The 25,715-nt window shown below is 37.2% G+C and overlaps 1 protein-coding gene across 5 annotated transcripts in view; it reads left to right on the top strand.

Moving 5' to 3' along the window:
• ASAP1 (ArfGAP with SH3 domain, ankyrin repeat and PH domain 1) overlaps positions 1 to 25,520 on the top strand; it is a 146,896-nt gene extending 121,376 nt beyond the window's left edge. For 4 of the 5 annotated variants that reach the window (XM_080578073.1, XM_080578076.1, XM_080578074.1 and 1 more), the window contains 6 exons: positions 8,023 to 8,184; positions 10,985 to 11,051; positions 14,013 to 14,071; positions 16,384 to 16,883; positions 20,699 to 20,821; positions 22,846 to 25,520. In XM_080578073.1, the coding sequence (XP_080434199.1) occupies positions 8,023 to 8,184; positions 10,985 to 11,051; positions 14,013 to 14,071; positions 16,384 to 16,883; positions 20,699 to 20,821; positions 22,846 to 22,920 (986 nt within the window). In that variant the 3' untranslated portion in view covers positions 22,921 to 25,520. The remainder of the gene's footprint in view (positions 1 to 8,022; positions 8,185 to 10,984; positions 11,052 to 14,012; positions 14,072 to 16,383; positions 16,884 to 20,698; positions 20,822 to 22,845) is intronic. The other variant, XM_080578077.1, reaches the window with a different exon arrangement.
• The last annotated feature ends 195 nt before the right edge of the window (positions 25,521 to 25,715 follow it).

The following is a 25,715-nucleotide window of genomic DNA, read 5'->3' as shown; positions in this document are numbered from 1 at the left end:
GCTTTTTCTCCTGTGATTAATAATAGAGACATTTTTGGTAGTACTTGAAAGGGAAGAGAACTTTAATGAGACTTACTACAACTGCAAGAGTAGACAGTGGTTCTGTAACCTACCTATCTATGTAAGGAAGAAATTCTTCACTCAGAGGGCGGTGAGGCACTGGCACAGGCTGCCCAGAGAATCTGTGGGTGCCCCGTCCCTGGGGGTGTTCAAGGCCAGGCTGGATGGGGCTTTGGGCAACCTTGGTCTGGTGGGAGGTGTCCCTGCCTATGGAAAGGGGGTTTAGAACTGGCTGGTCTTTAAGGTCCCTTCCAACCCAAGTCATTCTATGATTCTATCTGTAGATAAGTATAAATTTCAAAGTTAGAGGAAATGCAGAAGGGGTTGTTCAATAATTTATGCAAATCTAGCTTTAGGGAGAAAAAAAAATCTTTTTATTTTCTTAATTTAGGAATAACTGAATTGTGCTTCTGTAGTAGACTTGTTAGAGAGAACTGGTTGTTATGAAGGCTTCAACGTAGTTTAAGTCTTCAGTGGTAGTGCCTCTTCTGTTAGCACTGCTGTAAATTCATATTTCTTTTCATAACTTGTAGTCAACTTTGTTCTCAGAAATAATGGTGAAAAGCTCTCACAGAAAAGTGAAGGAGTAAAAAGGACAGAACAGAGTTGTTTGACATCAGATGTCGGTTTTTATACAATTCAGATGCTGGGCTTCAGAACTACTGTTCCACCATCAAACTTTGTCACATACTGGCAACTTCAGAATCCCTTGGCTCTGCTTTTTATACAGGCTTGTTTTCCATTAAAAGACAAAGCAATTTTGCCAGGGCATACTTGTTTTCACATAAGATTTCATAATCTGAACTTCTTTATATCAGTTTCATTTGGGGACTCACTTGTACTGCTTGTGACTTCACTGTGCTGAGCTTCCTGTTGGCATTACAAGTTTATAACCTTTCCGCTGCCTTCCCACCCCACTTTTTTTTTTATGCTCTCTGTCTAATGACTGCTACTGACTGAGTGGCCATTGCCAGACACAGGATATTGGCATAGCTGTTACTTCAGTCTGACCCAGAATAACTTTTTTTTTTTGTCATTATAAAAGTTACAAGAGTTGGAATCCTGACTGATCGTGAATCTCGTTTCCTTCAGAAGGTTAAGGAGCTCGTCTTGCATATGTCTGTACTTAGTATACGTATTTAGTATGTTGTCAGCTTCAATGGATTATAAAGAACATAATTGCTTTAGCATTATAGCTCTAATATGGATGTATTCAGAAAATTGTCTTTTTTCCAGGAAGGGGAATATTTGCCTGCATATTTCATTCCAAGTATATAATCAAGTTTCAGAAATGATAAGCATTTTCCTAGGTGTTTCTGCAAACTGTTTGCCAGATGAGTGGATCAACACAACACTGAAGCTAAAAATAAAATCAAATGAAAAAATGACAATTTGAATTCTTTTGTGTTTTCATGTCACGGAGTATACAAAAGAAGTCCTTATTCATATTGCAACGATATAACATGATATCACAAAATAGAGACCCATTGCCTTCTAATGATAATAGTGATGTTAAATGCTACATCCAAGTGGAAAGTGCCAGATTCACAGTGTAAGTCTTGAGGGATGGGCTGGTTGGATCTATTGTTAAGTTAAAGTCACTGGTCTTCTCTGCTTCAGATATGCCAAAATTTCAGACTGTGAGTAATGCTGTTTTTTGGGGGTTGACTTCTATTGAATAACATCATAAAGTATTTAATCAGTTTTTAGAAATACCCATTAAATACCTAGATCTGCACTGTATGTTTACAGGAATAACTTAAAGACTCAAAAGGACAGGCGAACGAAATGGTAAATACGAAGAACATTGATCTGTGTGGAAGAGTTAATTCTAGTGATGTCATTGCAGGTGCACTTGAGGTTCATTACTGATTGTGCAACACCTTATCTACCCCCACCACCAAAAACACGCACTCCACAAACACATTGCTTACAAGAGACAAAAATCAGGGTGTCTACGCTTCATAAGACACTGATGACACATCTTAATTGTATCAGACCGTTTCAAAATTTCGTTTCTAAAGGGAAAAAATAGTCCTTTAGAATTTAATCTGATGGGTTTTTGATTACTAGTAACAGAGCGTATCCCTTACATCAAAGTTAAGCATACAAGTTCAATTATCAAATCTGTTTTTGTTAGGTAGCTGAAATGAACTTTTTCTTATTTGATTTTAAGGTTATAAGAAAACCTTATTGTATTTTACTATGTGGGATCTATAACTGAATTTAAACTTACCTTCTATCCCCACATGTAAACTAATATTTGTCCCTGTTCTGCTGCGAGGCACCAGCAGATACCATGGGACGCTGCTAGGGCATGGAGACAGTCTGTAGGGGGTGGATAGCTGGAGAGATCCGTGTTCTAGAAAGGAGAGGTTTTAAAAGTTTCATAATGTCTGATATCCTTTGGGATATACAGATGATAAATCTTTCCAAGTTGTCTATTTAAACAAAACCACCTCCCTTTAGCCCTCTGTAAGCTGGCTTCATTCGCCAGTGAAGTTCATTGGTAGCAAGGTTCCATGGTGTTTGGTGAGGTATCACAGTGGAGTGGAAGCCATCAAGTCTGAACTTTGTGTTGGGGAAAGAAGGTAAGTTTAAAGCAATTTCTGTAATGCACACCACTCTTGCCCACGTTTTTTAGTGGATATGATGTCTAAAAAATAGTTTGATTCGTCACTAAAATTGTACGGATGGAAGTAAAATTGTTGGAGTATGTGTATATGGGGATTTTTTTTTTAAGTTTATCCATACAGCATTGTAATGTAAATCCAGATTTTCTAGTTTGATAACTCTTTAAAAAAAATCATAAAACTAATGGAGCCAAGATTATTTGTCATTGGATTTATTTACATTCACAAAGCAGAGAGACAGAATGATTGCTTTCACTGCTCCTTAGGCGTTTGCTGTCAGTGTTGAAGTGAAGGCTCCTGCAGCAGCAGCAGCACAGCAGATGTGCCTGCGTATCAGCTGTACCTGTGGAAAGGAGGATGAGTGAGCCTTAATTGATAATGAATGTTGGCTAAGCCAATGTACTCTACACTAAAGCAGCTCGTTTATGGATGCATCTTACTTTTCACACGTTCTGCTATGGATTTAATTAATCTTAAGAGAATAAAGAATGCGGAATGAGTACAGTAGCTACATAAGCCACCATGGTTATGCCTTTTCCAGTAGTTGGTTTAACCTTATTCAGGTTCAGCTTAGTTGTCTTGACAGTCAAGTCGCTGATCAGTAACTGTTTGAAAAATCATATTTTTCATTAAACTTTCCAGCTTACGTCTGCATTATGTCTTCAAGTAGGTGCACGAATCAGCACAATAGCTAAATAAACACTTGCAGAACCCTAATTGCAAATCCAAAGCGAGGGCAACATTAATGGTTTTGTAGAAGGGTTAGGCAACCTAAGCCAGGTTTCCTTAATTTTAAACGGAAGTTAATTGGTCTTCAGTGGTCCTCCCTGTTTCTCTCGTGTGGGGTGAGTATGGAGGTCAGGGATCAATTTCATGTCAAGAAGTTTGGATCTTGAAATTTGCAAGCTTTGAAGCATTTACACTCTCTTGGAGGTCTGATACAAGGTACATCAAACCAGAGGACACCTCTGGTTCCAGCCCACTGAACTGCAGCTACCATGTCAGATAATCTGCTGTTTTCCTTGATCAAGCTCTGTTTCTAAACAAATTAACTCATTTGCGTTTAGTAGAGACTTCTGCAAGTTGCCTGACTGCATTGCTCATAAGATTAGAAATCTTCCGAAGCCCAGGAAATTACTTTGTTCGTGTACCAACATTATTGTTTACCTTCAGTGATTTTTCTGTCACTGGTGCCCGTATTAGGGTGCTGCTACCTGGAAAGACAACATGCAGGTCTCTGTTTTTGTTTTGTTAGACTAAGCAAATCTAATACTTCTTTTGTTTTCTAATAGAGTATTTTAATATCTTAATTTTAATTTTCTAATAGAGTAATTTAATTTGTTCAAGTTGTTCGTTCATTATACTGGCCCTTCTCTATACCTTTCTATTTAAATAAACCTTCTGGATTACAAGTGACTGGGAAGTGTAATAACAGTTTCTTTGTCTAGAATTTTAACATTATCCGTTGTATGGTTATATTTAATCTTTCTTAAAGAAATAATCTTACTTCAACTTTTGAAGTCATTCAGTTTCTTCTGTTTCTTTTGAGTGCTGTCAAGATTCTACAGTTCTCTTGCATATAAAGACTTAACCAAAATACACAACACATTTACAAAAATATGTATTAAAAAAAAGGCCAATAATAGTTATCCCAGTCCAATTTTGCATTTTTTAGTACCATAATAGGAAGGGTGGGCTAACTGACAAGTGTTGGTTTTCTTCTAGTTATATTTGTGCAGCAACACAAACTGCGTAGTTTCATATAAATTTTGGCACTTTTTTTTAACAGGATGGGTTCTAGCATTGGTTTTGGAATGTTCTTCAGATGCTAATATTGAATCAATTTGTATTTCTAGCTTTCTTGTTTGCAGCCACTGGGATCGATTTCTTTAATTATGGTCTAAAGTAAGATAAAGTTAAGGCTATTAGTTATATCTATGCAAAAAGTGTCAATCATTAGAACTTGAAAAATAAAAATACCAACATTTGTTAATGAAAATACAATTTTTAATATAAACTTACTTTCCTTTTCAGTACCTGTTCTACCATTAACTGGAATACTGGTTCTTCCATATCTCTCATTAAGTGGTAAAAAAATGTATAGAAATGTGAGGTTTTTACACTATAAACCCACCATTTCTTAAGTGGATGGTAACAGCTTTGCATGTTTTCACCAGTACACGAATTAATAGATAATATACTAACGGCACAAAAGCTGAAGCGCAGTGCACTATGAATTGCAGACTTCTTTCCAGTTATTTCCTGTAGTACAATATTTAAGATTATATGGTCTGTTCACACGTGAATCTGGTTCTTGTAATGGATAAAAGTCATAAGTTGCCAATAGCTTGTACTTTGTTCTGAAAGCAACTGCCCAGCTCACTGAAGGGGAGAGCCCAATGGAAGCAAAATTAAAGGTCAGGAGGGTTCTTTATTTTTTTTGGCCTTTGGGAGGAAGATGTTTTTTGTGAAACGTGAAATTCACAATTATGTGAGAAAACATCGTTATAATGAGTGTGGAGAAGAAATGGTTGGCTTACTTGCTGCCTGGCTAGAATCACAAAATACCTTTGATCTAGAAAAGCAACTGCTCTGATTATTACTTACACAGGGCTAATTTTAAAAAGTAACTTTTTTTTTGAGGTTTTCTTTATGTAATATGAAATATTTTATAATTTTACAAACAGTACAGTATCAGATGTCTTTATTATTCCATCAGCTGTTTCCACAAACTGATTTAGATTTGAGAACATTTCCCATGTTTGCTTTATGCAAAACATCGTGTGACTTTGCACCTTTTTCTGAAAAGACATTTGAAGTTTTCCTTTGTTTACTGTTTATTTGAAAGTAAGTGGTGTTTCAACCATCTAATCATTAGTGTATGACTTCTAAGTTATTTATTCACCTGTGAAATTAATATAGGAACATACGCTAGGACTCTGAAAACATAAGATGTCCCGTTTTTAATAGCTTAACACATTTTCCTGTAATTGCTGTATACAGTGTGAACTCTTTAAAGCTACGAGGGGAGGATGTTTTTAAGCTTTGATGTCTGGAGACGTATTACTAGTGCGAAGTATAAAATATTTCTTTATAAACATAGTGAAAAAGCTTTTAACCCTACTAAATGTTACTGTTACAGTGAAAAAATCTTCATTTTGTTGGCAATAACTACAAAGTTTATTTCAATTCCGATGGTTTTTATTGTAATAAATAACTGTGCAAAGCAACCGCAATGCATTTCCTCCACTTTTTCTCTCTCTTTGAGCAAAGTTTGCGCTATTTGTAGTTTGCAGCAGGGAGGGGAAAGACTAGCACTGAGCGGTGAGGCTGTAGTGTAGTTCCCACCACAGGACACCAGGTGGTGGCATGCTAGAATCGATGGATTACTAGCCAGTGCCACTTGCAGACATTTTGAAAGTATGTAACTGCTTGTCAGATTTCAGTACAGTATTTTTTTTTTATGTGAGAAACATTTAAATGCATGCTTTAAATTAGTTTGCATTCTTAAATAACTTAAGGTCAGAGAAAAAAATAAAAAGAGCATACAAATTGGAGAACAATCATGAATTTGCATTTACATTTGCTGCTTGTCAGTTAATTATTTTGGGAACTTGGGAGTAAATTAAATAGAGAGGAACAACCGTGAAATCATAGGATCATAGAATATCCGAGTTGGATGCATAATTTGACTCAAAAGAGTAAGTAATAAAAAGCCAGGTCCAAAATACCTGCTGGGGTGGTGGTTGAGGGATTCTGCTGAGCAGTGAAAGGCCTTGAATCTGGAAGAGAAGAGACAGGATCATTAGGGGCAGTCTTGTTCACCTTTTCTTTGAGGTTAAGAAGAAAGAGAGAGGTCACCAGCTGAAAATACTTGGCAAACGTGCACATGTTTGTGGGGTAATTGAAGCTACTTTTTCAATGTTCAGTATTTCACCTAATGAAGAATAATCTTTGCTAAAATTTTAATAATTTTATGATACATATTTGGGAAGGAATGCAGACTTCAGTATGTTTTCTGTCTACCTATAGAGATTAGGCAACTCTTTTTAAAGATGCAAATCCAGTTCTGTGTGCAGGTTAAGGGTACGTGCCTATGAACAAAATGAAAGCCTTGACTCAAACGCTGTTCAGATAAGCTGCGTTTTCAGAAATAAGCTGATTTTATAGTGCTAAAAACATGCGATGACAGACGTGAAATTTCAGATATAAATAAACTTGGCTTTTAAGGCTATCTGGTCAGTCTTCTGCATTTATCCACAGTCTGTGATAACAAAGCTCTCTTGCATGCAGAACTTACTGCAAGATCGTGACTGCAGGGAAATGTTATTAGTTGAGAAGATTAAAAAATAAATGAACTTTAAGCTAATCTAAACTAATGTAGAACTAAATTAGATAAGTGTCACAAATAATTTGTTTTGGCAGTAATGACAGCTGACTTGAGCAGTTGTCTCCTCGCTGCCTGCTTCCTTCAGTTCCTTGTTAAAGACGTTTTGAAGGTGAATGGTGAAGTTGAATAGGGAGAACTCTCATCTTCCCCTGCGGTTACTTTTTCTTTTAAGTAGTATCTGTTCCTGTGTCATGTAGAACATACTGTGTTGAATAATAGTTGTGCCAACATTGATCTGGGGGAAATGCAGGGTTTAGGTGACTGTGTAAGGTGCTCTAAGCAAATGTAACTATCTAATCTCAACCTGATAAAAAGGTCTTTCTGATATATATTTTATATATACAGCATACAAAAGTTTGCATTGCTCTAAGAATGTGTATAAGAAAGAAAAAAATGAGAAATAACTATAGAAAACAAATATTGGTTTATTTCAAAATGCAAAGCAAAGAAAATTTGAAGATACATTTCTCTACCCTTCCTCCCCCCTTCAATTTATTAGAGAGTTGATATAGCGTGCCCTAGAGAGAGGAGGTAAAAACCAACAACAAAAAAAAATACTAGCCACGCAATAGAACATCTAGGATGCTATTTTGTTCTGATACGAGTAAATAGTAAGTGAAACCCCAATTGCTTTAATCAATCTTTAATTTTAAGATCTTTTTTAAACAATACCTAAAATTAGAAATCCTGGAGCGATTAATCCTGTATTTTCAAACATGAGTATGCGTGTTGTTTTATTGTCAAGTTGCTTATCTTCCCACAGCTAACCTGGTTACAAATGCGGTGAATGTCGTTTAATCCAAACGGTGTTTTGGCATGGCTCATCTTTTGATTTTAGTCCTTTGCTGCACTTCACTGTGGTCTGACTGTGATTTTTTTCGGTGCTGCTTTGCTGTTTATGCACATGTATTTGTAAGAAGGTTGTTTGTTATCTTGCAGGCCCACCTTCAACCCTCCCTCTAAGCACTCAAACCTCTAGTGGCAGCTCCACTCTTTCCAAGAAGAGGCCACCTCCCCCACCCCCAGGACACAAAAGAACCCTCTCTGACCCACCAAGCCCACTACCTCATGGACCCCAGAATAAGGGCCCAATTCCTTGGGGTGAGTTTCGAACTGCAAAACAAAAAGGGCAGGGGAAAACCTTTGTGCTGGATGATATATGATCTTTGGTTTCTTTCACCTGGTGCTTGCTTTCCAATGATCGCAGCTGTATGTAACGTCAGCTCAAATAAATCAAGAGTTCTGTCTTCGGGCACTGTAGCTTCCAGGCTTCTGTATCTGAGTCTCACTTGAGAAAAGTGAAAATATTCCACGCTTCCTTGGGGCCCAGCTCGGTCTCCTCTGCTGCCTCCCTCTCTTTACCCTTAGCTTCCCAGGCTGCTTCACCCCATCCCTCTCATCTGCTGCATCTTCTCTGCACCTGTTTGCTCACCCCTGCCGCTGCCCTGAGCAGCTGATTGCTCTGGGTGGATCTCAGTTTTGGGGCAGATGCCCCCCGGTGGGTCTGTGCAGTTCACCTGATTCCTAGAACAACAGCTCATTGCCTGGGGCTCTCTGTCAAGTCTCTCCTGTACAGTGTTCGTGCCTAACTGGTGGGATGTGTTGTCTTATGTTTTCAGATTTTGTGATGTTGTCTGTATGCAAATGCTGATAGGTTTGCGTCCTTCTACCTTCTGTATAACCAGAAGTTATACAGAAACAGCACTTTTTTTTTTTTTTTAACAGGATACCTTTCTGACACAGGCTTTTTAGAAATTATTTTCCATTCTACTCAAATTCTTCCTCTCTGCAATAAATGTTTCTCTGTGCCATCAACTTCTCCCGGTAGCTATCAATCTTAAGCCTATGTAATTTTCTATAATTTTAGTCTTGCTGGCAGGATTTCCATAAATCCATAAACTTTTGAGCTGGAATCTACTACTTATATAAGGGGGTCATCCATACACTACTTGTATCTTAGGAGTGTCCTCTTTCTATTCGCATGTAAACACAAAATTAATATCATAAAAGCACTTTTTCTTCCCCCAGCAAATTGAGTTACATGTGTTAAATCCTGTAGTGCTCACGTGTAGAATATTATCTGACTTGATCTAGGATTTAATATGAAGTGAAATATGGAGTCCAATGAAAAGTGAAGCCTTTTTCTCAAGGAGTACAAAATGGCAATCTTGTTGATTATCTACTTTTTCAGACATCTGGGATACGGAAAAATTTTTCCTACAGTAGTCTGCTACTATTGCAGAGGCAGTCAAGACATTGGAAGAGCTTGGACTTTAAAGATTTTTATTTTTATTTTTTAATTTTTAAGTCCAAATCAACTCCTAGAATACCATACACTAGAATATTACATAAAGTAACGCTAGCAGAATGAAAGGTGTGGTGGGAGCCGATGCTAAGTTAGTGCCAACTTTTCTTTAAAAATACCAGGTAACTGTTGAAGGACACAAAAATACAGGAAGGTGCAAGAGTGGAGTTGAACTTTTTGGTAGTGGAACGTTGCTTCTTCTGTCTCTTTTCTGCCTGTGCTATGTAGACTAAATTTCAGTGGATGGAAAAGGAGCATTTTCTCCTCCTTTTCTTAGCTGAGAACTGCACAAAACTTGTTTCAAAGTCCATTTGGATTTGAAGCAAGTATTAAGTTATGTGTTTATAAAAGAGGAAGGCCCTTGTAGATACGAGCCTTTGTGGCTTTGGTGTAAGACTGTTGTAAGATGCTCACTGCTTTCCCTTTCAGAAGCTCCTTTTCTGTGTTGCTATATTTCTTGTAATTTTGCATTTCAGCTTTTGTCAAGTGTGTACATTAACTGAGGCTTCAAGCAGAACAATCCTTAGCTTATGTCTAAGCAAGTTAAGTTACTATTTGCATATGTTCCAGAAATGTCTTTTAGGTGATGCTGGATTTCCATAGCAACCATGAGATATTTTTGTTTTCCATAGGATCTATACGTGAAAGGCTTAGTTTGTTTTTAGTCTTAAAAATGTTTTGTACTTCTCCATTTTTTATATAAACAAAAATTTTTAGGGAGGCTCAGGCTTCTCTGCTGTTTCATTTAGACTTCCATGCACTAAGAATGGCGTCTAGCAAGGTATGTCATTCTCTTGCATAGGAAGTATTTTGCATTCTCGGATCATTAAATGCCACTCTAGTAAATTTTGTCTCTGAAATAGATGTAATGCTTTTGAAGTTGGCTTTAAGACTGTTGAGATACGCTGTAACAGAAGAGAGAAGGGGGAACGAAAAAGGCACTAAAAGTAGTTGGATGATGATTAATGAAAGAAAAGCTTTCTGTTGAAGGAGCTGAGAAGCACTTGGGGTTGGGTTTTGCTACCTTTTGATATAATTGAATATACCCAGGATCTTGTCTTTACCAAGAGTTAACGCTCAGTTTATGGTAACAAGGCTTAAAGAATAGCCTTTGATGATTTAATGACTCTGTACTATAAAATACCAACCCTTAGAGAGTTGATATTTTGTGAATAAAATCAAATTTGTGTTGATTTTTATAACGGTTTGCCTTATAATTCAAAATGTAAACATCTGCCATAAATATATTTGGATACTGGCCTGCAGTATCTCCTTTTCAGAGAAAATTGAAACACAATATTCAAAGCAAATGCCTTACAGCATCAACTCAGCAATGTAATTCAGTCTTCCCTTGACAGCAGATGTGAGCTAGCAGTGAATTCTGAAATGTGTTATATGAAAGGTCAGATTGGATTATTGAGGTCCCTGTAGCTTTTTCAGTTGCTAAATTGTTAGCAAAGACTGATCTTTAAAATCTTCAGACGTTGTATAGAGCATACTTGAAAGACTGTGGACTTTGCTTTAAGTTGCACCCTCTGCTGATCATATTTCAGTTTTCCTAATGTTCATTTTTGTAATTGTTTTTTTTCGCCTCAGGTAATGATTTGGGCCCACCTTCAACTAAGGCTGCAAATAAGTTTGAGGGGATGTCTCAGCAGTCAAGGTAAACATCTCTATATGAGAGGGAAGATGAAAACTTACCTAATCTGTGAATTAGGGGAAAAAAAAAAAAAGTTTTTCATATGAAGTAAAATCCTAGCTATGTTTCTTCATTAGTTTTCTGCATGCATTACTTCCATACAAATACTTTGGCTTCATCGAGCCTCCTACGCTTCGTTCGTGGCTGTCCATACACAATTCACCCTTTGAACAGGATGGACAGAACAACTTGTACCAGCAGATCTGCCTGTTGCTCCTGCAGAAGCGAGGCCTGAGCTAGGGAATGTTGCCTCAGATTGCGGTCCAGCGGGACATAAGTTTTATTTTCATGTCTCCTGGCATTTCATGTTACCTACTTTAATGTGAGGTCTCATGCCTGCAGCTGTGGAAAAACAAAACGTTTCACAGTGTTACTCTTGATGTAGGTAGACACAGAAGTTAGCTCTGTAGCGGAGAGGAGTCGTTTCAGTCCTCCGGGTTAACTGTCTTCCTTTCTGCCGGGCTTACGTGCTGACACACAAGTCTGTAGGAACACAAACTGTTCATCTGGCCACTAGTTAAAAGTGTCTTTGTCAATAGCTGGACTAGTAAGGAGAGCCACATAGTCCTGTCACCATTTGTTACTTCATCTGTGTTGCAATTCCAGAGTCCTTAGGTTCAAAGCATGGTAGTGGTAATAAACACGTGCCTCAAGCAGGATGATGGAGTCCTTCTCTGGCCACAAATGTGTGTGATCAGGGCATGGAGATAGATGTGTAACATCATGCAAATCGCAGGAGATGTGCAGATGGAGCTTCTGGACATCCTCAGTCTGTGATCTGCCTTGCCTGGACAGGCTGTGGATGTGTTCTTGGTAGCACAGCTGACTTGCTGTGTTTGCTGAATGCATCCAGGTGTCATGTGGTATTCAAAGAAAAAGCGGTGATGTTCTGCATCACAAAAAGCTGGTGCCATACTCGATATGTGTAAGGTGAGGGTAAAAGCATGAGACAGTGCTTGATGGTATTAGTCAAAGGCCTAGGTAATTATAGGTAATATATAGGTATATTAGGTAACATATAGGGAATTATATGCTGAAGGTTGAGTTTGGCTCTTACAGTTTTATGTCATGATGTATTTTAGCTTTTAAAGCTAGGAAATTAAGCTTTAGTGTTCCGTTGCACTCATTTTCAAAAGTTACCCTCAGAGACAAGTAGTACTGGGATCAAGGCTGCTGATGCAGCAGAAGACTCTGCTTTGTTGAATGTATTCTGACGAGCTCGTCACCCCCCTCCCTTGTTTGAGTAATTATTCTGAAATGATACTGATTTTTATTTATTGATCGATTGTTTTCATGCCTTGGCTCTCTTTTTTAATATTTTTTTGGGGAAGGAAATTGGAATCAACCTAAACACGTCATGAAGAGGCAGATCTAGCTATTACCTCACCATCTGTGCTTAAAGATCCTCCAGATGTGAAGCAGTGGAGTTACCTTAGCAAAACGTTCAGAAAGGTGGAGTCCAAAGGCACAAACCTCATCAGAATTGTAACTTCAGGAAAGCAGAACAACCTGTCAGATTATTTTCCATTTTACGGCAGGGTTTATCTGGTGCCAAGCCAGATGGTAGTTTAGGATTAAATTGAGTTAAGGAAGTAAGTATTTTATAAGATTGCTTGTTTGAGGAAACAGGTGTCACTGTTGTGTTTGGATCAGGGGTGAAACATTTTCAACAAATGGCTTATTTCCTTAAAGATCAGAGTTCATTTTAATGCATTGTTTGTTTTAAAACGAAATAAAAAAGTAGGTCTTCTGGGGAGCCTCTTCCTAATTGAGTATAGAAAGCAAAAGGAATCACAACCATTTATTTATACGTACTTGTAACTGATATTTTCAAAGCCTCATAGGGTTCAGTGTCCTAAGATAGTGTAGTATGTGTCTCAAGGAGAGCTACCTGTGACATAGGTAGACCTGGCTGCTGACAGCAAGTTACGGAAGTATCGTTCAGTGTCTGTGATTGATGTGTAAATTGACCACATGAAAAATGAAAATTCCAATCTGCTAGTCAAGATGTGGTGGTCTTATAAACATCATCTTTGTGTTTCTTACTCTCTGGTGTAAGAATAGTTCTAAAAAACATATAAATACATGCACAGATTTGTGTAATTTTTTTTCCAGTCCTCTTCTATAAAAATGAGTAAGGTATGTTTTTGTTGGAAGGACTGTGATTCTTTTTTGTTGAAGTTTATAATAATTTTTGCCATCAGAAGCCATGCTTGCAAATTTGAGCCCCCCTGTTGTTAATTCTGGGGGTAAAAAAAAAAAAAAAAAAAGGTCCAGAGCAGAAAGAAAGCATAGATGGAAAGTTTTAATAATATGCAACCAGCTCAGATTTTTGTACTGTGATTAAAATACTCCCAACTGTCCTGCTTGTGTTGTTGCTTACCATTATGAGTAGCTAACACGGCTGTAACAGAAGTTGACAATGTAGGGTGTTGCTTTCCCTCACCTACCAGTACTTGAGTAGCAGAAACACTGTGTGCAGTTACACTCGTGCAAGGCATAGACTCAGTCCTGGAAAACTTCAAACCGCTGACATAAAGGACAGACGATAGTTTGAATGAGTCAATATAGTTATTTTAATATTGAAAGACTGAAGTTTCTTTAAAGTTCAGGATCTCCCCACTGAGCTGGTCGTTCAGCTTCATCCATTTTCAGAGTACATTTTTGCACATTTTGTTTATAGAGTAAATCTGCCTGTAGCATTAGAGCTGAGTGGTGTTTGTGTGTCCCTTTCTCTGTTTAAAAAAGCAGTCCATTCTTAACAGCGCTTTGAGTTTTGGGATTGTTGCACAGAGAAGATGACAAATTGGTTATACAAAAAAAAAAGTGGATTTTTCTAAATTATGGTTGTGTAGAGGAAAAAAACAGGATAGAAGAAGTACACTTTATAACAATGGCACTAATAATTCACATCTGTTGATTTAGCACTGGGACTGCAAAGACTGCACTTGGCCCTAGAGTTCTTCCCAAACTACCTCAGAAAGGTAAGAGGGTTTTTTTTGTGGGTATTCTCATAATTCTCTCTTAAATGTGTATGAGAGTACGTGCTTGTTTTAAATATATTGGTCTTTTCAGCAAAAGTTTTATTGCTAAAACACCACAAACCATGGAACTTTACCAAAACTGAAAAGGTTTCGGAGATCGGGAATGTTTTTATTAAACTAAAATTTAGTTAGATCTATAAAACGTAGTGAAAGAAGGAAAAAAATAAAATCAAAAATAATAGAAGCTGAAAGAGACCTCAGGAGGTCATCTGGTCCAATCCCCCACTCAGAGCAGGGACAACTTAAAAACTAAACTAGTACTATAGATCGTCTTAGAGGTCCTTTCCAACCTGAGTGATTCTACAATTCTATGAACTTTTTGACAAGAGAGCAGGTTGTTCAATGCCATATGCAACCACTTTTTGAGTATCTGGGTGGATAACCTCTCTCAGCACTCCTTTTTTCATCTTTGGCCACTGTTATTGTTGAATTCTTTATTCTACCAAATATCCATATGTCCAATTCCTTAATATCTTTGAAACGAGTGTGTCCATTGCCATGTTTTGGCAAACAGGATTGTTGTCCTTTTAACTACTTGGAAAGGAATCAGGTACTCTTATGTGCTCAGTTATATACGTATATATATCAGTGACAAACTCGCTGAGACCGTCATCCCAGTCAACACGTTATGGTCTTTTTCTTTTTAGAAATATTTTTTATCCTCTTTAAATAAAACCTGCCTTATGAGTTCAAAGGGTTTTTGCACTTCTGCATCAGACTATAAAATAGTAAGCGGGCCTACCTCCTACTTCCTCATAATACAGAATCCATCAAGAATACATTATGTGTGTATGGGTGGATGATTACTCAAGATTATAGAGCCTGAAGATCAGGCAGTGAATACTGCCTGTCCAAACTTTTAAAACTAGATGGCTGAACTATAGAGCACAAATCACTTCAACAGAAAATGCAAATGTGAAATTATTAAATGATAATTATGATATTACATCATCTTTTGAAAGAGACACTAAATGGTATGATAGAATATGACTAGTAATGAAGTCAACATTTCTTTGATTTAAAATGATATAGATGATTACAGGTGAAAATTTAATATAGGCTCAATCAAAGCACTTTGATAAGGGCTAGTGTCAGTGTTTTGTGTTATTTAAGTCTCAAACCAATGTGGATGATCAGTGCTCGTATGTTTCTTACTAGTTAAGTCTAGTAGTTTCTTAAATTGAGGCTTCTGATAATAGCTATTCAATTTCTCCATGGAAATTATGCAAATTTTTGCTCTTTTGGTATAAATAACCATAAAACAGCATGAAAAGGTTCTTTGTAGTAGGTGATATCCAAAGTGAGCGGTGTTGCTTTCTCACTAAGATTTCATACCACCTTTTTTGGCTGGTACGATACAATAAACCAATGCTGAATACAATATAAAATGATTTCTTCTAGTCAAAATTTGTTACTTTAGTTACGGATCACAACTTTTTTTTTTTCTCTCATTTTCCCTTGCATCTCCTTTAATACAAGGTTGTTTGGCTTGGGGACTTTTTGTTGTTTTCACTTTAAGTTTTTAAGGTAGATTTTAGTCAAGTAGCATTATACAATTAGAATTTTTCTTAAGGGAGTAAGCAGTAGAATCAGTGCATTACTCCGAGGAAAAGCTATTTTCATTTTCTTTTCATAAAATCTGCAAAATACATTATTGTAGAATTTCTCCTCTTCAGTAAATTGTACACATTTAAAATCATCCACTTTGGTTTTAGTTTGAAAATCTATATTACAGTTTGTTGTTTAGGATGTACACACAGTCACTTGCTCTCTTCCTTAAGATTTTACAGGCAGTAATCCTGAGACTTGATCTTTTTTTTGTGTGTGAAGTTCAATTGTATGTATGAATAGTTGGCATTAAAGAGAATTTTCATTGCAGCCACATCAGTGGGTTGATAGACTTATTTGCAAAATGCATCTTTTTTTTATGTTCAGTATCTTTGTTCAGGTCTAAAGACCAATCACCTTATTTCAGCACAAGTGGTTAATCTATAAATTGACGCCTAGTAGCTGTTGGGTTAAGCACGCCTGGCCTCCAGTAGGAGCAATGAAATGAGACCTGGCATTGTCCTCAGCGAAAGGGGGTTAAGTGAAGTCGCATTGTCTTGCATTTGTCGCAGACTAGGAGGACATACGGGTAGTTATCAGAACTCGGTGAACATATGGTCATTATACCGTTACAGTTTTGATAAGCGCCTCAGTTCTGTAATATTTAAATGAGATTGTGAATAAACATTCTTCTTTTGTTTTAGTGGCACTAAGAAAAATAGAAACCAGTCATCATCTTTCAATAGATAAATCCAATCAGCACGCGGAAATGTTTAAGCCCTCACTGTCCATCGATATACCACAGAAACCACAACCTGGAGATTTGCCCCCAAAGCCTCTGCCTCTGGAACTAACTCAGAAACCTCAAGTAGGAGATTTACCCCCAAAGCCTGGAGAACTACCCCCAAAGCCTCAGCTGGGAGATTTGCCACCAAAACCGCAACTTGGAGACTTACCTCCAAAGCCGCAAATGAAGGACCTTCCTCCAAAACCTCAGCTTGGAGAGCTGTTGGCTAAAACTCAAGGTGGAGAAGCATCACCAAAGCCTCAGCCCTCGGAGGCGAATCAAAAATCTCACTCCTTAGATCTTTCTCCAAATGTACAATCTAGAGACACCGTCCAAAAGCAAGCATCTGAAGAGTCTAATGACATAACGCATACCTTGCCAGAAACCCCTGTGCCACTTCCCAGGAAAATAAATCTGGTAGGTATTATTCCAGCTAGTTAAATTTTCCCTTGCAGGGCTTTGAAGTTACCATAGGAGTATCTGTGCAAAAAAGAAAGCCCTTGAGCTAAGCACACAAAGCTGGTAAAGTTACGGGCTGGGACGGGGAATGAGGTGTTTTTTTGTACTTCCAAGCAGCTTCAGCAAATCCTTGGGGTTTACAAGGCCTCTTGCATGCTGAAGCAAATACTAGTAATATAAAACGGTAGTCTTGGGAGCATGCTAATGTATTAAGATTTACTAGGGAGCTTGGGCATGTCTATCTGTGCAAGTCATACTTCTTAGTTAATTGGGTTTCTCTGCTGACTGCTTTGTAGATTACCGGAATATGTATGTATTTGATTTTTGTAACTGTTAAAAAAGGATATTAGCACCTATCAGTGCTGACTGATATTAATCAGTAGGTTAAAAAAAAAAAAAAAAGTAAGTAAATTACAGGTAAACTGTGACAAATTTGTGAATGTTCCTGTCATGAATATTTGATGTAGGTGTACTTACAAGGTTAACAGAGGTTCAGATATATTGCTCAGTTTCTAAAATAGACACGGCTGGATGGTGTGCCATAACGGAGCTGGGGCTGTAACTAGGTTCCAAGTCTCCTTGCCCAATCCCCAGTTCATCTTGCTATTCATCTTGCTAGCAAGTGCAATTTCCATCCAACAGAGGCTTTTTTTCATGCATATGTATATTGAAATCGTTTTATGAAACTCAGAGTGCTCTCAAGATTTTCATCATTAAGAATACATCAAAAAAGGAGCTGGTTTTGCTTGTCAAATTGGCTATGCAAAGCACTTATGTGAAAGGAAATGTGACTTCCGTTCTGGTAGTGAAAGCAGAGGGTGAGTTTCTCCCTTCGTGTGCTTGGTTGAGAAAGAACACTTTGTGTAGGGCCATCATTCTGCCTGGCTGCTGTGCTTGACTTGTCTGCAACTTCCTATCTGAATGAACTGAGGAAGACGGTGCTGGGGCTTCCTGATCACTCTGGAGATTAGATGAAAAATAAAAAGTACAGGGATCTGATCAAAAGGTGTCTGCAACTATGATTTGTTTGTTTATGTGCTTTTGAATAGAAGGAAGCAAATGACACTGGTCGTTCTCAGCCATTTTCCCCTTCTAATAGAGGGAATGACAGCAGACAGTGGATTAGGTTTTGGGACTTGTGTTTTTTTAAACTCTCCCCCTATTTTACGCAGAAACATCAGGAGTAAAAATTCAGTGTCCTCCAAATTCAGCTGTTTTCATATGTTCAGCACATCAAATGGTTCCTCTCTTTTGGAGTGATCAAAATGCTGATGGATCCATGATAATTACTTTCCACTCTTCTGCTCAGCATTGTGTACGCACATATATCTTTCTTGTCCACTGCGCTTCTTTTTCCTCCAGCAATAATGTGCAAGAGTTCATCTTAAATGTGTTTTGCTTGCACTTTCAACCTGTCGCTATTTCCTCTCAGCATAAACTGATGAAATACTACATGACAGTGCAACATTAAGACCTGTGAGAACAGCCACGAGTACGTGTGGGTACTTCAGTCTTGATTTTGCCTGCTTAGCTACCAAATAGAGGAGCAAAAATTGGTTTTGGGAAGTTTTAGAAAACCAGTTGTTCAAAATTATTAGGTAGAAATGCCAATACTGATAATACGTAAGGATTTTAAAATGATATTTTTTGAGAAACTAAGCCTATTCTGAATGCTTGTAAAATAACATTGAACACTTGTGTACGTGTTTTACAGAGAAAAAAATGCTTTTTAAACAATTGTTGAGTGTAAATAAGAACATAAAGAGATTATTTAATGACCACAGCAGCTGATTAATATTTGGTCTTGAACAGAAGAAATGTGTTCCTGAATAGGTACTAATATTTGGATACAGAGTTGTGATTTTTGCGTGTTTTTGTTTAAAGTTGCAAATTACATGTCCTGGAATTACTTTCTTTTTTTTTTTTTTTTCACACACCAGTGCCCCAGTCTCTATTCTGGAAAACATACACTTTCTTCATATCCATCCTTTCGTAAACCTTCTCGAGATTAATACCACCTCAGGCTTGAATTCTTCCTTCTACTGCTCTTCTAGGTGAAAGTAATAAAATATTAAAATGTCGTCTGTAGTACTAAACAAAAAGAACCAGGAGCAACTTCAGGCATTTTTCTTGTGTTCTTGCACGCAGAGTTGCACACAGTCCTCTAAGGTTAGAGGAATAAAACTTCCTGCAGTCTCCTTGCTGAATGATACAATTTTTATCTGTCAAAAGTAGTTGTTTCCCTTCATCCAGTGAGCATTGATTGGAGCTGTTCTTAGTTTGCAAAGCTTCTCTGGAGTTGAAAGCTGGGACGGGCTCCAAATATCCATTAATATTGAATTTCAGTCCCTTGTGATAGTTAAGATTTCTGTTCAAATTACCTGAATTTATTTAAAAAAAAAAAAAAGTAAGTGTTTTTTCGAAGTAACTTCTTGCTGCAGCAAATCCTTGCTGGGGGGGAAGAAAAGGACAAAAAAACTTTCCTTTGATCTCATGTGAATTTCACCTAAGGTATTTCTGTTCATTTGTCTCAAGAGTACATTTTTCCTGGTCTTATGTTGTGTTCACTGCATCACCCCTTACATATGTAATTGTTATTTTTCTATAACTTCAGTGTGAGTGCTGCTCGCTGTGCGCCTGTTCTGCTGTTGAACTGCACGCATTTTTTGGTTTTTTTTTTTGCCAAAACGCAGAGGTATTCCAAATGGGTAGGTAACAGCAAAGAGAGAACTCCCTAGGAAATTTCCTCTGTGAAGTTACTTTTGGCTCAAATTCCTCTAAACCTGCTGACTTTTTCTTCGTAGCCCTCCTGCTTCTCATCTCCTTCTGCTGTTCTTGTTTTTTGCATTCTTGTTATCTGACTACTTCTGTTCAAAGAGGAACTGCAGTTTTTGAAGAAGTGTGGGTATAAAAACACAGGACTATAAAGCAGCAGCATATTTCTGTGAATATAAAGTAGCAGCATATTTCTGTTCACATTGCTTACTTAGTCTATTTGGAAATAATTTAAAGCATTTTTCCTGCCATGGGAAACATATGTTCAGGGAGGAGTCCGTGGCTCAGGCTTTTTCATATGAATTAGCAGCATGCAGCAAAGTATGACCTAGAAAATACTTGGACTCAGAATAGGGGAACTGTGAGAAAATCTATTGTGAACTATCATCACAAAATAATGCTGCCATCTGAAATTATGATTCTTTTTAATAAGAAATCACTAACATTCTGATCAAAACCCATTCAGAAATAATTTCCAGATTCAATCCTATAAGCAGGTCTGAAGTCAGAGGATACTGTATTTTCCTGCTAGACCCAAACCCCAAATTGGAAGGAATACTGGGATTTAAAGGCAGCATTTTCCTCAGTCTGTACCACTGTTGTAATGTTCAGAGGAGATTGGATTTCATTTTCTGTTTTGCTTTTTTAGTTATGTATGTGATGTAGGAGAAAGAGGGTGGTTGTGCATTGGAAGAATGTAATGACTGTATTTAAGCTTTGATGGAAGATGTGTAGGATACTTACGCAGTGCACTAGATATAAAAGTCTCTTGGGAGTTCTGAATCTTAAGACAACCTAGACCTGTGTAGGTATCTTCCTTTTTTTCTTTTTTTTTTCGTTGAATCGTAGTTTTTAGATTTTCATGCCCTAATTGCAGAGAAGGAAATTTGGTGGGCTTCACATTTTCATAAAATAGAGAATAACTGGAAGGTATAACTCATACGATATATTTTCGCTGTTCGTCATGTCTTTCATCTAAAACTTCGCTGTATTTTTAGGGAAAGAACAAGGTTAGGCGAGTGAAGACCATTTATGACTGCCAGGCAGATAACGATGATGAGCTCACATTTGTTGAAGGAGAAGTAATTATTGTAACTGGTGAAGAGGACCAAGAGTGGTGGGTATGTATCTTTTCCTTTTATAGCTCCACACAACTTCCTTATGACTTTTAAAGGAAAGCCTCTTTTTTTCTGATTTTTTTTTTGTAGTTACTGTTCTGTTTTTTTGTTTTTTTTTTTACTGGGAGGGGAGGGGGGAGGGACGCAGCAGGGACAGTTTTTTTTTTTGCACAAACAGATGTCCAGCATTTAAACTCGTGTTAGAGGAGACGCCCTTTTTCTCTTAGGGTCTGCCTGTTCCTGGGAGCCTGCTAGCAGCATCCTGACTAGGTTTGGCTTTATCGCAGGCTCGTAACAACACATCTAAATTTATTTATTTACATAAGTTGGGCTGTAATGTACGCTAGCCTTCCATCAAGTAAAGAGGATGTGTCATATCTTCACCCTGTTTAGCATGCTTACGCTCTTCATGAAAAATGGGAAGTGTAATTATCTGCAGTACACCAGAAATGATAACTTTTATCTATAGGGGCTGCTGGGAGTCTGAAAAACTACTTGAAATTAGTGCTCCCACTTGCTGATTTTTTTCCCTAAATGAGAGGTAGCCGATCAACATTTTCTCCCATCCTGTGCCATAATTTTGTATCATACTCCTCCCCCCTTCTCTAAGCTATTGTCTTTGATTTTTTAGTGCTAACCTCAGGCTTTCTCAGCCCTGCTCGGGGGCTCCAGCCTCCCTTGAAACTCTAATTGTTGTTTCCAAAGCCCTCCTACATCAAACTGCCCCACCTGAGAGTTAATACTGGGGAAAATGAGACAGGTTTCATTCAGTTTGATTAAAACAAATTCTTACTGCAATGCTGCCTACGATTTCCTAATCTAAGTGCGATGCAATCTTTGCTGTTTTGGTTCTAGCTACATGGTTTCCTCTTACTCCTCAGCAGGACATTTAAATGTGGAAAAGTTTCAGCTGAAAAGATGGTATCAAAATAGCAATGTGCAGCAAAAAGCTGCTGTATTCGCCATACCATTCAGTCCATGATTATAGTTTCGTTAGTTGCTGAATCTGTTTTGTGAAGTACGGAGGGGTTTCATGAAGCCGCATGCCTAACAAATTCCATGAAGCACTCCGGTTCGAGCGTTTCTGAGGAGGGAAATGAGTGCTGTTGACTCATACGTTTCAAAAATTTGGCTCTACAAGAGGAAATGGCCAGCCCTGCATGTTTCCCCTTCCCATTTTGTTAGGTCGTGGAAGAGGAAGGAGGTACATTATTATTCTGAACGCAGTGAGCAGCGCTGTAGCAGGATGAGGAGAGGGTTATGTGGTCAGTCGAGACTGCTGCTCCAGTGCTACCAGTTTGACAATTGTTTACCATAAGGCATTTTGAACACGAAAAGTTCATATAGAAAGTGCTGCCTTTGTTAGAAGTTGCTTGAAAATTTCTTTATAAATGACTGTTATTCAAAGTATGTAAGAAATTGTATATGGAAAGTGCGTAATGGGACAATGCTGTCATTTGTTACAAACACCAGTATGCACATAAATCGTTAGAAATCGTGCTATAATTGAATGAGAAAACAGCTAGGCCTTTATCACTTCAAATAAGTGAATTTTATCTAGGATTTATTGTATCCAGCAATGCATATTATCATAACTTCACAATTGTAAGCAGGCATTCTCTCAAGTGAGATGTTTAGCATTATTTAGTTAACTAAGACGAATGCTTCTGAGAGACGCGTGCCTTGTTACTGCAAGTTAATCTGTCAGAAAATAGAGAGTCGGCCTTCAGTTTTGGTGAGGTTCTTGAAATTCAGTGGTGTATATAGCCCCTACAGGTTTCTAAATTCAGCTGTAGCTTTGTTCTCTTTAGCTTTAGTTGGCTTGTCGTATTTATAATATGCTTGTGTGGTTTTGTTTTGCTCCTTTACACAAATTCAAATGTTAGCTAAGGTATGCCTTAAACTATCAAAGAACTTGCAGAGGCTCCTTAATATCTATGCAGTTCTGCTGTTTTTTAATGGAATAAATGCTGTTTGTGAACAAGGTCTGTAGGCGTATTTACATTTTTTTTTCTCTTGTGTTGCAGATCGGCCACATCGAAGGACAGCCAGAGAGGAAAGGGGTCTTTCCAGTGTCCTTTGTGCACATTCTGTCAGACTAGTAAAAACAAACAACAAAAAAACTAAACTTGAGCATTGCACATTCTTCATGCAAGACGGGCTTTTTAGCAAAAGCAAACGCTGCTGCCTCCCTGTAATCCTGTGCACAATTGTATATATAGCTGCTGTTACAAATTAAGAATTCATTTAAGTTTCACCTCATGAGGTTGAATTATATGTATTGTAAATATACTGTGTTATTCTGCCTTTGCCAGTATTATGGTAGCCTTGGAACCTGGCACGCCTTATTGGGTTCGTTGAAGCCATCCTCGGCATCTAGCACTTACATCTCTGTCTAAGCTGTTAAAAATACGTATGAACTGCCAGCTTTCCAAACATAGGTGGTCTCCATCAACCATGTAACTGTACAGAAAGGACTGTTCCTAATAACTCGGTATTCTCAATATACAATTAGCAGAAAGTTAGAATGAGTGAATGGTTTTGGACAATTTAAAAATCAGTCTGCAGTTTCTAAGTGTATGCAGTTTACAGCTATGAAACCCACTTCGGTATTTATTTAATATAGTGCTCAGTTAAGTGTAATTATGAAGACAAATATTCACTGACTTTACAGATAACAGTAATGTTTTATGGTGTGCATACAGCATTTCATGTTTATATTATGTGGACCTATGCCAAACTGTGATTGCAGTTCCCCTGTGATATTACCTCACTTTGAAAAGTTACAAATTTATTTCATTCGAAAACTTATTTTAATGAAAATTAGTCATATTGTTCTTTAGTAGATATATGTGAAATTTGCTGGTTTCTTTCACTGAATTCTTAGTAACCAAGGACTTCTAGAAAATGTTAACTGTTGACATTATGCATGCATTTAGATGCTTACTTGAAACCTGCCTTTGTACAAAAGTAGTACTGTAGTCATGTAGCTACATTTGAAGAAGAGAACATTTTAACTTAATTGCTATTCAGATTAATGTGAGCTTGCAACAGTATTTGTTTATAGCTAAATTGGCTCTTTGAAAAATGATTTTGTGGGTTCTTTTTCCTCTGTCTTCAACCTTGCTAAAAGTTAGTTATCTAAATAAAATTTCTTAAGTGGTGGTATAAGGATAAATTTAAATTATTTTAATTGCTTTAGAAAGTGGAAGTTAATACGACCTTTCATGCATTTGATCAGGCTGTTAATAACTCAGATGACAAGTATCGAGCTGGTTTTAGTAAAGTTCACTAAACAGTAACTGTAGTAGTCTCAATTCAAAGCACCAGCTAACAAACATTATTATAAAACTAATTGGTAAGAAAATCATTAGAAGGCTGCATTTGACCTGAGGTTTCTTGAAAGTTGGTATAAAGCTGCATTGCCAGAAAACACTTACATGCATTACTGAAAACTTTCATTGACTGTGTCACTTTCAAGATCATTTTTTAACTTTGAAACATAATGCAATTGTGTTTTTTCCCATGGTTTGTCCGTAGCGGGTTCCATAACTTTCATACGTAGCTTCGCATTACTTGTGTTAAATGTTATTTTGGCTTCAGTACCTAGCAGTGCTATTTCAAAGCAGATTGTCTTGGCTGCATGGAAAGATTTTCATTTCATAAAAGCACATCTCAGGCTCTCTGAGGGCTTTCATTTTTAATTCAGTTTTACAAGACTGTAGTCAGTGAATATTTAATTCTGTTTGTGGTTAATATGGAAACAAATACCAGTCAAAACCCCAGATGGAAAAAAAAAATGGAAAAACATTTATCAACTGTTAATGGTTTTATCACTTATGATAAAAGTTTATAAAAAAAAAATAAAATTACACAATGAGTGAGCAAGCCTGCTGGCATCTAACCTTCAGTATTACCAGTTCCAGTATTTCAGACTTTACTCTGTTTTTTTTTATGGAAAGGAAGTCAGGATTAGCATTTATTTAGCATTCCATTTTAGCCATTAATACAATGTTTTAAGTTGCATTAAAGAACAAAACCTATTCACTTTTGTGGTCAATTGTATTTTTAAGTGATCTTGAAATAAACTGATAAAAAGCAAACCATATAAAGAAAACCTAGGCATGTAAAATTATGTAGAGTCAAATGTCTATTCTTTTCTATGCTCTTTAAAATAGTATACATATGCATTTTATAAAATTAAATGAGTTCCATCGGGAACAATAGTTCTGTTTATTCTGGCTTATTGTGGGTCATAAGAAATCTGAAAATGTATGATATTGATTGAGTTTAAGTACAGTATTATATTTGAACTCAATGAGCCACTGTCTGCGATTTTGTACATGACATAGTATTTGGAAAGTCTAAATCTTTATGGAAAATTAGCTGATAGGGGCTGGGGGGAGGGCCAGGGGAAGGTGCCCCCAGAGGGGGAAGTATGCTCTGCAGATGTCTTATTTACTGTTGAACAACAGTTGCTATTTATTTTTTTATTACATAGAACATCACATGTACAGAAATCAGATCTGATCATGCCACTAGTTAAAATCTTGAATTCTCATTGAATGTTAAGGTAAAACATCAGTACACTTGTCTATTCACATGTATTTAATGTGACAGTTTTTGAGTACTGTATGTGTTAATTTCTACTTTTTTAATATTTAAAATTGCTTTTAAATAAATGTATTCAGTTGATCCCAGATATCTGAACAAGGCCCTTTTGTCAACTGGAATATCATCCAGGGAGAAAGTTTGGATTCCCAGCAGGTAGAACTTCAACGCTTGACATGTTTCCTCTTGACTAGAAACCACCCCTTCTATAACGCCATTTAAATGTGTTAACGGTTGTTAAATGTGGATACAATCGCCTTTTTTCTGGAAAACGTGACTTACTAAA

This window comes from Anser brachyrhynchus (assembly GCF_964034855.1).
Source record: "Anser brachyrhynchus genome assembly, chromosome: 2".
Taxonomy (NCBI): Eukaryota; Metazoa; Chordata; class Aves; order Anseriformes; family Anatidae; genus Anser; species Anser brachyrhynchus.
This window is presented reverse-complemented; position numbering and strand designations above follow the sequence as displayed.